Here is a 13,415-nt window from a genome sequence, read left to right as displayed (position 1 = left end):
TTGAGGGCAAATCTCCTAATTACCTCAGATTTGATTTGAAAACAATCTAGCGAGCAAATACCAGTCAGAGGGAAAACAAATTAGCTGTATTCAAATACCATAAAACACATAAATATTAATTTTTATAGACCAGTTGAATCTTTTGCATGGCTGATACCTTCATGAGTTGTAAGTCTTAACTTTTCCCAGCTTGATCAACTGGACCAGTGTTTGGATGATTGAAAGCTAAAAAATCTGACCTTTTCCAGTCAGGCAATGCACCAAACCCATCAGGTCATAGTAACAACACTCAAACGTGGAAGCAGATACTGAAGAAGACCAACGGTTAGATATTACTCATGAATGGGATATGATTAAATATAAATCAAAAAAGACGATGTTATGTTAAGTACAGGGCTGTATATAGCCATTCACAAGGTCGTCATAGAAACATCTTGATGGCTCATTCTGACTCCAAGAGAGCAAAACTTTCAGTTGTTAATTTTTTTTAAGGTTTTATTGGCTCAACCCCCAGTGATGCCAACTTTTCAAACCTCTCATTCAGAGTGTGCACTCTTTGTCTCACTCCTCCATTTTGTGTCTATAAAGTAGATTTGCTCTTTTGTACCTGACTTTTCTAGATATAATATGGAGAAATCTGCCACAGGACATTTTGCTCTTTCTAAATGTCAGTTCCTACCCACCATGTGGATGTCTCATAACGTCTTCAGAACCAGAGGACATGCTGTTAATTCTAATTAGACAAAAACATATTAACAGTAGGATGTCGCTTAGGGTTGATTTGGTTTAATCTGTCATTTTATATGAGTCAGTTGGCCAAGATTAGGGACTAATACCAAAATAAATGCACACAATAAAGTGTTAATATTCATGAGATATGTATTCTTATAATTTGTGACATATGTAAGAACAAAGAAAAACAAGCTATGTGGATTTCAGGTACAAAGTTACTTTATGGGTACAAAATGGAAGTATGAACACAAAATGACACGGGGGCATGAAAAGGAGTGCAAGATGACAAAAGACAAACTGAAAAAATGGAAGTTTTCAACTTTACTGCAAGTTTAGAAAGTGCTTCATTGTGCCACTTTGTATATGCTAACTGTTTTGAATTGTTTGTTCTTTGCCCCCAGTTTCCACCATCCATTCAGTGGTGTGTTCCAACGAGTCCCTCTTCTATTTCCTCTTCTTCTACCCGTTCCCCATCTTCGGCATCCTTCTCATCGCGTTGCTGGTCGTGCGCTACAAAGGTCGCAACAACAACAAGAGCCAGGAGGGCAAGAACGGCGCCCCCCTGCTGTGGATTAAGGAGCCTCACCTCAGCTACTCCCCCACCTGTCTGGACCCCCCAGCGCTCAGCTTGCACCCCGGCTCGGTTGACTAAGCGAGGGAGGGTCGGACCCCCGCCCTTTTTTCTGCCTCACGCACATTGCGGACTCAGCCGACACAATGCCAGGGAGCCTTTGTGGACTCCACCTTCAGACCTTACTGTTGTTCGATGCCGTGTTGAATTATAGTCAATGAGTTTTAAGATTTCTACTCCGGCGGCTGTTTGTTTTTATGTTGACGACTGTGTGTTTGTGAGTGTGTGTGTGTGTGTGTGTGGACGTGCTGACACGGATGGATGTACCATTTCAGCACAATTAACTGCGCGAGGGCAAACTGAAGGGCGAGAGAGTACCATGAACCTCTCCCGGTTTCTGTAAAGCCTAACCCCATAGTTGCGTTTTGACTTTTATTACAATAAATATTTATCTATTTTTCAATAGAGAGTGGAAGAAAAAGTGCAGATAAGATCGTAGGCCAGTCTTGGGAAGAATATTTAAGAGAGTGAACTCTGCAGGCGACTCCAGCGTTAAGCGGTATGCAGAAAAGTCTTCAAACTGATCCAAGTGCAGCCACAGCCTAGCCTACTATGCTGGTTCCCATAGCAATGCTCTGCACCCACTGACTTCATAGCCGCCGGCTCCGTTGCCAGGCTGCATGGAGACAAAGGCTAGGACACACAAGTCTGTGTCCTGAGCGAGGATGTGTGTTGGCCCACCTGCCTCCACAATGGATTCGCCTTGGCAGACTGAAACAAGTCCTGGTGTGCCACTTAAACACTGCCAGACACTCTGGCCTGAGTGAAAGACTGCCCCACTCGTCTTCTCCACCCTTCTCTCCGAAAAGAGACGGCAAGGGAAAGTAAAATTATGGGGAATAAATGGAAAAAGTCTCTTTTACTGAAGACGTCTGAACTTAAGCATAAGTGATTTTAATTTTTCTTTTTTCTTTCAGTGCCAAGTGCTCCTTTTCAGTGCTGTTTGCAGCTAATGTTTGAAGTTTTAAAAGACAGTGGGGAAGCTGATGGGTTCAGAGGCAGTCGATTAATATGTCTGCATACATCCCGCTGTGGATTTATGGGCCTTGCTGGCTGTTAAATCATAAATAAGTTCAACTTTTTTTTATTAAATTAACTGAGTTACTGAATGAAATTTAATTTTTGCACCTTTTCCTTAGTTGCCCTTTATCACCACTTCTTTTATTTATTTTTTTTAATGCAAACGCCACAATGAAGATTATTAATGTGTAGTGTGGTAGGTGTAATATAACACAAAAAGGCTACCTGCACATGATTTGACGAGGATAAATGTTTAGTTTACAATATTTTGTATTTATTGTTTTATACTTTTTTTGCATTGCTTTGTAAGATTTTCTCATTTTTGCCTCTTTCTTTCTTAAAAATCTGTGCATTGAGCACATTATATCAATAGCCTGTGTGTTGAAAATGTGGTAGAAGTAGAAATGCTAGATCCGTCCTGCGCGTTGCAGTTTGTAGCATTTCATTACCAGGCTGTCAGGTTTGTTCAGTGTCAGAACACTGTATATCTATACATTTAATATGCTGTGGCTTTATGTGTACAATAGTTGAACAAATAAGTCACAAGAATTGATTCACTTATACGCTTTTTTTGCTCGTTTATTTAGTGAAATGTGATGTAACACCTATGTAGGATGTTTCAACTGAAACTTGAGATGTTTTTGGTTAGTTTTTTTTGTTTGTTTGTTTTGTTTTTTTTTAAGTCACGGAAGCATCACGGTTCCCGCATAACCGTGATGTAAGGCAGGAGGGCTGGGAAAGCTGTGCCACCTTGTCAGCCCAGAGAGGTGAATCCCTCTGCGTAACCCGTACACTGCCAGACTGGACATGAGAACTCTTGGGAAAAAAAACCTGTCTCAGTTGTGTCAACATGTATATTGCATGACAATATTACAGGAGGAATTTTGATGTTTTGTAAAGTTTTGAACATTTTAAACCTTGTGTTTTTGTGACGGAGCTGACAACCTTCCCCTCTCTCTCTCTATCCTTCCTCCCGAACTTCCTGAGCCAAGAGTTGACACAGTGTCCGGTGCCCCTGGTCATCTCCAATATTTGACTACTAGTCCAAGATGCCCTTTGAACCTGTTTAAATAGCTGATTTTAAGGATGGGTGTTGTGGAGACTGTGTTTGATATTATTGCTCATAACTGTCTTTTTAATGCTTTGCTTTTATGCAGCACTTCATTAAACAGATTTATGTCAAAAAGGCCAAGTTGTGTTCCCAGCACTGATGCAATGGACACGATTTTAGTTCATTTAAAGTTGTAAAATGTCTGAGTTTGAATGAAGCTGTGGGATGGAAATGTGATTCATTTCTGTAGCAGGTAAGTATTAGAGCTGGTCAAACATCACAAACAGAACATCCTCAATTACATATCACTACAAATATACGGACAAAATCTGACTTATTTACATCCATTTCAATTCAGTCTTAGTAATAAAATAATTTTAAAAAGTAATACATCAATTGCCATAAGGTTTTCTCTCTTGAACCCCAGAAACTGCAACGGGTCATTTTGAGTGATGGTTCGACAGGAAATAGGGTAATGAGAGAGGGAGAGGACATGCGGGAAATGTTGCCAGGCCTGGAATCGAGCCTGCGACCACTGGCACAAGGACTAGGGCCTCCATACGTGGGTCGTACTTTGCCCCTGCACCACCACAGCACCCCGAGGTTCTTTACATTGATCCTGAATGAGTCAGTTACTGACCAAGCAGTTTGTTTTTCAGATTCTCTGGATGGAAGATAAAAAACGTCTGTCTTCTCCGAATTCAAATAAGAAACATATATTTTTTACAACACTGTAACTCAGAGAACTGGCCCAAAGCATTGAATCCTGTGATGCTCCATAACTTTTAGGCTTGAGCAAAATGTATCATATCAACAAACTAGAATCTGTTGAATATCATCTAGACTGGTGCTGTTACTTTGATCCCTGGAACATGTCCCAGCTGTTTGTAAAAGAATATGGTGAATATTATGTAGAGGTCGGCTATAAATTCTCCACAGTTTCTGTCTGCAAGCACATTGCATTTTGTATGTCCTCCCCCGTTCACCTAAGTTTAGATGAATACCCTCTCAGCGGCCATCCTCCATATTAAACTATGTATTATCTTGCATACATCATTTGAGGTTTTCCTTGTCTGCAAGAAAAAACTGAATAAAAATGGCATTATAGTTCTTCAAGTGAGAAATAAACACTTTCCTAGAGCAAGAGGAACATGGCCAACTTGCCTGAAAACCATTATTATAATAGAATAAGTTTATTAATAGATCATTCTTCCTTGATGGATAACCTTACAAGGTTCGGAATATTATTGGCTAATTTTGAGTTTTCTTTGATATAACAAGATGGTAATGCATATAATTAGGGTGACATTTAGAACACAATGGACGATAAAACACTTGTGACAGATGCCACCGCCCTTTAGCTGTGCATAGTTTCCTAAGATTCATAGTCTAATAAAGTGTTCATTTGTAATTATAGGTCAAGCCAATATGGAGACAACTTAAATTACATATCAGACGCTTCTAAATCAGGTAGTTAGGAAGAGAACAAGCCTTTGGCCATTTTCATGGCATGTTGCTGCATAATAAATTGATCAGACACAGAAAAAATAAATGAATTAATATTTTCAAAACAGTTTAGCAGAATTTAAAACAGGATTTGCAAATGACTAAAAGCCACTAATTTCAATGCAAAGTTACAAATAAGAAAAAAATGCAGATTATTTTTGAAACATCAAATATATTTGGGTCTATACTTGGGTGAGCAAATTGAACTTATTTTTCCACCTAGATGAGAAAAACTCAGTGATAACTTCATATTACATGGTTTTAAAAACACTTTCCGTAAAATAGTGATGAAACAGAGTGGTGATAGTATTTTTCAAAAGGCACAATGGCTTTCAGATAAAATGTTATGTTGAATACAAAAGGAACAGAAAACAAGAGCTCACATCATGTTAGTCCCTACAGTGGCCATCTTTGATCTTCAAGATTGATTTCCAGATCTAATACTTGTTCACAAACCTTTTAATGGTGTTAATCTGTCTTATTTGATGGAACTCTTTTTATTTTATGAAACCTTCAGAAAGCCTAAGCCTTCTGAACATGGGCTGTTAGCTTTCCCTGCTGTGTGAACTAAAACATATGAGGATCCTTGTATTTCATAATGTTGCTCACCTTGAGAATGCACAACCCTAAGACCTGAAAATGAATGAAAATCACAATTAAGAGAAATGTAAGTGTTTAAAAACAAATTCTAAAAACATTTAGAATTTGTCTATGTTTTAGCGAAATTATTCTATTTTGGGTTTCAGTTTTGCTTCAATTTGAGTATAAGAATACATCACGGCACTGTCCTTAATCTTTTTATTTTAAATTTGGTCATATATAAGACATAAGTTTAAGAGTAAACTATATATGTTTCCCTTCCATTAATTTACCTAATTTACTGAGAATTTTGATGTATCCATAACTGTAACAGATTTTCTTCTTTGCTATTACTATTAAGATGCTTTTATATTTTTCATGCATTTTTCATATATGTTTTAATCTTTAGTTTTTCCTTATATGAAAAAGATAGATCCATCTTTTTCCCCATCGTATTTGAAAATAGGTCTGTGTAAGAGAAAATAAAGGCATGCGGCCCACATGGCCCTCCTGCAGGGCTCCTTATTATGAAGAGCCAATATGTTCATCCTTTGATATATGTGAAAGAATAATGCATCTTTAAGGCTGAACATCTTGAGTAATACACATTTTGACAAATGCACAATGACAGAAATGTTCTCACATCTGCGATGTATGCATCGACAAAGTGTGCATGTGTCGAATTTCAGTACCATGTTATTCTGTTTGCCACAAATATTGGTATTCTGTCTATTCTAACATTATCTCAACTTCACAGATGAAATGACTCAGAATCTCACAAAGTAGAACTGCGATACAGGGTGTATAAATATCTGGAACCAGCAGAAAACAGTCAGTCGGTGCATTTTAAAGTCTCAGAGTCTCTGGGAACATTTGCTCAATTTGTTTTTACTGTTGTTTGACAGCTTTTCAGAAGTGTTATTGACTTGCACTGGCAAGGAATGCTGAGCGAAAGCTGATGTGAAAAATAATTACATAAAGCGTATTTGTTGGTTGACTAGCTGTCTTTCATACGTTTTAAACATTCCCAGAGATGCAGTTTGGTTAAACTGTGCCACAGTCAGAACAGCTGCTTCAGCTGCGGCTCTGAAATCCCTCAGAGTTCATGTAAAATTCATTTCATCTCCTCAGATTTGTGCCAGGAAGGAGAGAATGTGGCTGAGGTGTGATGTCACGATGCTACCACTGTCACTGGGTCTGTACAGACAGAGTTCTTCTTTTTTTTTTTGTGGTAATGATATGAATACCATCCACAGCTGCCTCCTGAGATCCCTCCAGGCGGTGTTGTAGCCCTATTTTCATGGCTGAATAGCTTTAATATTTTGGTGTAAAAAAGCAGGACTTGATGTGATCTGTTGGGTTTATTCAACAAAGGTACATTCAGTTAACTAATTCGATGCATCTTTGTGTTTTATTTGGCTTTATTTTGAAAGCGATTTTTAAAACAGTTTGTGGATGGAGTTTTCTCACAAAAGTTAATGTGCCGCTAGCACTATTTTCAATCCCCCAGCTCTGCTCAAACCATACAGTACATTCAATTGTTAATGGTGTGAAAACTCGTCGTCTACTGTTTTGCTTTTGTGGGATTTTCAAACAGCATTTTCTACGTGTAATATTTACAGCAACTTTGCATTGATATTTACTTATACGCTATGTGCTTGCAGTGGCTGTCACGTTTATAGGCACAGTTAAAAGTGTGGGAATAAATCCCTCTTTTATTGCACTGGCTGTCACTGAAAATGCTAGAAAAATCCAGTGTTTACAGAATAATGTGAGTATTAAGCGGGGGGGAAACATGTTCATGTCATGCACTCGAACAAGGTTCAAGGAAAAAAGCAGCGTCACATGATCACACATCTTCCACCATGCTTAAAAGTGGGCATGAGGTGTTTTTCCACATAGTTAACCTTTGTTTTAGGCCATACTTACTTGGAATGTGTGTGGTGAAAAGCTTCGTGTAAAACATCCATTACACGGTGCCGTGTGTTTCAGTGGAGTAGGGCAATATGCACCTTGGCTCTCAAGGCTGTTGAAACTTTTTCTGCTGCACTTTGTGCTCCCTTTCAACTTGCAGCTAGTGAGCTTTTAAAACGACACTTAGTGAATAACCTGTCATTTTATGCCTCCATCACGCTGCTCCTTACCTGCCTTACATTTCAGTTGTGTTGGACACAAATACACCTCCTATGGATACATCATCTCCAGCTCCCTCTTGCTATGCATTGGACAACACCTCACACAAAACTTCATTTCCATCTCAGCCATCTTAGACGAAGATGCAAAGGTTATGTAAGTCACATATGTAAGTCAACAATTACTCAATATTAACTTGATCTGAGGCTAAGGCTGCGCACACCAAAGGTCTGCGCCGATAAGAAGATGTTAAAATGCCCAGCTGACCGATCTTTCCAAAGCAGCAGATGCCAAGCAAAATATGTTTTGTTTTTTTAATTCACAAAACACAAAAATTCCTGTTGTGGCAAACTGATTTGTCAATTCTTCTTATGTCAGTCTGGATAGACCAAGATTTGGCATCAGTAAAAGGTATAACTGTCTGTTTCTCATTCTGATTTGTTGAACTCTGAAGGGGGCTTTTGTCAGAATAAAATCCATCATGCCTGATAGGTGAATCTTTTTAATAACAAATTTCAACACTTTCTGGTTAATGCCAATAATAATCATTTGGAACATTAAACTTGAAGTCTCAGATGGTAAGTTGATCCCTAAATATAGCATGAAAAAGCTTCTGACATCACAGAAAAAGTGATGCATCCTGTCCTGAAGCAATAAAACGCTACATTAAATCTTAAAAACATGTATTGTAAAAAATATTGGTAAAATAAAAGTGGCAAGGATGTCAAAGGTTATTTGATACACCAGCAAACATGAGAAGTTAGAAAACATTCTAACAGCAGCTTTGATAACCTGGTGATCACAAGTCTCAGGTAACTTGTGCTTACCTGAGACTTGGTAACCATAAGTTTTCACGCTTATGTGGAGATTTCACCACTGCTTTTACCTCACTCAGTATGGTGGCAATAAAATCTGGTCCTCTTCCAGCCTTGCAGCCAGTGACTCAGATCTGAGTCACTGGCCTCTGTGTCTTATCATATTCATACTTCAGGGAAACAGAGTAATAAATCCCTAATTCCAAGGAACTCTGATGAATTTACTCTAAAAGGGATACATAAGAAACTTTCTTCAGTGAAATTTATTTCCGCATAACCACAATCAAAATTTTCCCTACTGAAAAAAAAAAAAAAAAACGTAAATTGAAGGTTAGATTTTTCAAGTGTTTCAATGAGATTATTCTACTGCAGTAAAAATATAATTTAAGGTATTTTACATGTCTTTGCCTGGGGTGCCGCTAAACATGGCCTGCACCGTAATTAGCATGGGTAAGACAATGAATCAGTGGGAAACCTCATTCACCGCAACTACCGCTCACCTTATGGCTCTTTTTCAGGTTCTTTTATCCATTTAAGTTGAATTACATGTGCTTAAGCTTGGACTCATCGTGCTCTCCAATCTGAAAGAAGCCTATACTCAGAAATAGCATCTGCTAACACGGTATAGATGTTTTTTTTTTTGTTTTTTTTTTGTTTTTTTAAGACTAAGATGTCACATCCTTACGAAATGCAAGAGCTCTCTCTCCCTTTCACTTTCTGGCTGATTTATTTCGTTTTTTTTTTTTTTTTTTTGCTCTGCCTCCATATTTTTTTTCAAGCCCACCCCCTCTGAGGAAAGAAGATTTGCATAAAAGTAAGCAATGCTCACAAATCCACAGTTCTTCTTGCTGAGGACGCAGTCACCAGAGGGCACACTCGCATAGACAGTGCTCAGCAAACCGAAACGGCAGTATGGCAGACAGGCAACGGGAGCCTAATTTACTTCGAAACGAGAGGGAATGTGGTGAAGGCGTTTCGACGGGTGACTCCCCCTGCTTACACTGTGGAGTGGACTGCCTATGATAAATGTAAAGTTAATATTGGTTTGGGTTCCAAAACGCGTTGACCCCCTCACATTGCACGTCAGCGAGACAGATGGGCTGCTTTGTTCTTAGAGATGCACGAGGCAGAGCGGCAAAATTATCAGCAAGTGAAGTGTGACTGCTGGTTGAGGCCTGTGTGCACAGCTTGTTGCACTACCCACAGTATGATACCACACCGCTTTGTGCGGGAGTGACTCACTGAGTGATGTAAGGCTGAGTCAAAACACAGAGAAGCACTCCTGATAAATAAATCGTAATGTACATGTTTCAAGCAATACCCAAGGTTCTCCGGTGATGATTAAAGACAAACTGTTCTGCGAGAAATGGCCCTACAATTTGGCGAGGACGTAACAGCGGCGGAGAGTAATCGCTTCTGCCGTGCCATCCTTGCAGATTATGTCGGAAAATGCAATCGATATAGTACGTGTAGTGAAGCGTTTGTTAGTTAAAGATACTGTCCTGTTGTATATTTTATTAGAGAATATAAAGAATCGAGAATTTTCACTGCGTAATTTCAGAAAGTAATAAGGTTTTAAACAGCGCACTGAAGGAAAAGGAAAACTGCTAATGCTTTTCTGTGGATTTTCATACAAAGCTAAGGAATTTGAGTTGGATTTAAGTTCAGCTTTATGCGTTTGAGCCAAAGTTTGACTCCAGTGTCTCCCAATGGGTAGTGCAATGCATGGTGAATCTGAAGCAAAATTGTGACGATTAACTGGAAGAAATCAGTTCATATTGCTTTTTATTCATTTGTTTGGTTTTTGTGCCTTTTTTCCCCCCAGACATAAAATAAGTAAGTGTGGTTTTCTGCTTGCATTTCTAAAAATTTCCATCTGTTTATTCTTGCAACTTAAAAAAGCAGCCCATACAGTATTCTCACGTGACTCAGATGATTGGCTAAATCTGTATGGAACATTAATACACCTAATTATTGTGGCAATATGATTAAAATATGCAAATAATGAAGACGGAAATAGAAAAATATTATTCTACATATTAAAAATAAATAAATAAATCTACAGCCAGTTGCTACGTGCCTTTTGTGAGGTCATTAGAGGCTTATACATGAGGAATATTGTCTTTGGGATTTTGTCTAGACTTAACAATTGACATAAAAAAAGTAAACAAGGCAGTTATCATGACATGTTTGATAGGTGACAAACTATATATATCTGAGGTAAGTTGAATTGATTTTACAGAAAACTCTGGCTAGTTGCTTTAAAATTGAAATGACTTTCAGTAACAAAAATAATCCACAGCGACAAAAAAGCAGAGGGTCACACATTCTTTGTGGTGAATTGAAAATATGATAAATTTTAACAAACATGCACAGTGAAATATTCTCAACCCATCCATATTTAATCAACATATTTTGTGTGTTTCCACTAGTTCTGCCTAACACGGAATAAACTGACGCAAAGGTTTCCTCATGTTTCCTGCTGGGACGTCGGCATTTAGTCTCTCAAATCTCTGAGGGTCAGAAAGAGCCTGGAGATTTGCTAATTGACGGCCCTAGGCATTTATTGTTTTATTTGTTTTGTCATCTCTCCGCATTGGTGAAATCTCTTTGACACCAGTAGATTTTTTTTTGTTCAAATTGCTTGTAGTTTGTCATCATGATTCAGTAAATTGAATCATGTACTTAAACTGTAATTTTATGCTTTTAGAACCGCGAGACATTAATGTAATGAGTTTAAGATAGAAATTTAAAAAATAAATACATTTAACAATAGATTAAATTCTAGCTTTAATTTTAACTTTACTTTGATAAACCCTGAAACCAGCTTCATATCAACAGCTGTGATCAACCTTTTCCTCATTTCTTTGAGGTGTTTCCACTTTAGCCCTTATTCCATCAACTAAGTTTTTCAGTGGTTTTGACGAAAAAGTAGCAGAGAAAAATTTGTGTTAAAAAAGAAAGAAAAGACAGTAAAAGCCTTGCTTAAATTTATCACAACCATGTAAGTCATACACCAAACATGTGAATGAAAATGCTATTTTTAGCATGCTTGTAAAATGCTTTGTGTGCAAACTATCCCCACAGTGAAACATGAGTGACGGCATCATGGCATGGGGATTCATTTGTTCAGCAGTGTCAAATAGCTGCCATTGGTAAAATAGATAAATAAATACGTGAATAAACATGTCTTGCTTTCTGCCTATAGAGAAATGTTTTTAGTTGTAAAGTAACACAACGTAAGAACAATCAACTGTGTGTTTGCGATGCGTGGTGAGTTTGAACAAGGTAGTTGTTAGGGTTTTTCTCTACATTTTTAAAACATCCCATTTAAGTGTCAAAAAGTTTGAAAGATGTGTAGATTTCTCAAAATGGGTTTAACATTTCCTTCAAAGATGAAAGGAAATAAGAATCTGTGCTCATGTTCCCTTTTCTCATTAAGAAGTATTGCCTCGAGACTCAGAGCTAGTTTCCTAGAGGGATGGGATAATGGAGGAAAAACAACGTGACACAGATGCAGAGGGTGACTCTGGAATGTGTCATCTTCTCAGTTTTGAATGTCTGACTCCATCTTTGTCTTCATTTCCTACGCTCCATTGGACTGTGGATAGACAAAGACAAGTCATTTACTGTCCCATGTTGTTTAAACTAACTACTTAAGTATGTTGACCAGAGTTTGCTAGACATTTTTGCTGCCTTTTGATCTTTTATAAACTTGTGAGTATCATTCCTTTCAATAATAACAATCCCATACATGAAAAAAGGGTCTCTATTAAGGCATATGTCGATGATCAATATCAGCATCGACATATGCCTGACGCAACTAAATACAATGTATTGTTTTGCTTGTTTTGATGAGCTGTCAGAGATTTTAACAGCCGTACACCCAGTCGCCTGTACAGTTGAGTCTTATTTGGAAGGAGCTAAAACAAAATCACTGGATTTTATGACCGCGAAACCAAAGCAGTAAGATTAAAAAGCTTATAAGTTTTGTTCATATACAGTTTTGAACAAAACTGTATATGAATGCCACACCTTGGCATTGTGAAAATGCCCCAGGAAAAGATTCTGTTTTGTTGAACAAAAGAGGATTTTACTTCAATCAGGTATCAAAAAGTACAGATTCATGCACTGATCTTGAGGGATCTTGGAGTCGAACGTAGAATCCTCACTAATCTCTAAGCACAGCATCTTTACCTGTTTTGACAAAGGGATGCATCTAAAAGCTCCCAAGGACTGGTTTTGGGTACTCCTGGCTGTTTTAGATGCAAACACTCACCAGATTTAAGTACAGCTTAAATCTTGTTAACACAAATTCCGAACCAGTCAATTGCATGGCAGCAGCTCAATAGATTTGGGCATCTAGAGTGATATAGATAACTTGCTGAAGTTCAAACTGAGCATAAGAATGAAAAGAAAGGGAACTTCAGTGATGGCTGTCGGTGCCACGGTTGTCTGTATCTCAAAAATTATTGATCTACTGGGATTTTTTCACCTGACTACGTATTTGGTTTACAGACAACGGTCCAAAAAAGAGAAAGTATACAATGAGCAGAAGTAGATGACAAAAAAAGGCAACATGAGTTTAAAGTCTAACTAACCCCCCAAGTGAAAGCATAACCACGCCCCTGACACGTTTTGGAAAATTCCAGCATCGTGGGCAAAGAAACACTGACATTTCTCCAAGAGACACTTGCCAAAGTCACCATTTGACCAAAGGCGGCCAGCAGTGAGGCATTTTTAAGCAAAATAATGCAATGAATTAAAGAAATTTATCCGAAAGTGAGATTGAACCTTTATTCATCAGATCTCAATTCAATAGAAAACCTTGGAGTCTAGCAGAACAGGAGACCTTCATCAGGGATGCGCCACCTACAAATCTGATGCCATCGTTTAATGCCATCACATCAATGTGGACCGAACATCTGAAATGTTTCTGTGGCCTTGT

The 13,415-nt window shown here is 38.1% G+C and overlaps 1 protein-coding gene across 2 annotated transcripts in view; it reads left to right on the top strand.

The window, feature by feature from the left end:
- igsf3 (immunoglobulin superfamily, member 3) overlaps positions 1 to 3,575 on the top strand; it is a 114,470-nt gene extending 110,895 nt beyond the window's left edge. For both annotated transcript variants that reach the window (XM_008400850.3, XM_008400840.3), the window contains exon 9: positions 1,134 to 3,575. In XM_008400850.3, the coding sequence (XP_008399072.2) occupies positions 1,134 to 1,384 (251 nt within the window). In that variant the 3' untranslated portion in view covers positions 1,385 to 3,575. The remainder of the gene's footprint in view (positions 1 to 1,133) is intronic.
- The last annotated feature ends 9,840 nt before the right edge of the window (positions 3,576 to 13,415 follow it).

Source organism: Poecilia reticulata, chromosome 2 (assembly GCF_904066995.2).
Source record: "Poecilia reticulata chromosome 2, P_reticulata-male-v2, whole genome shotgun sequence".
In the NCBI taxonomy this organism is placed as follows: domain Eukaryota; kingdom Metazoa; phylum Chordata; class Actinopteri; order Cyprinodontiformes; family Poeciliidae; genus Poecilia; species Poecilia reticulata.
This window is presented reverse-complemented; position numbering and strand designations above follow the sequence as displayed.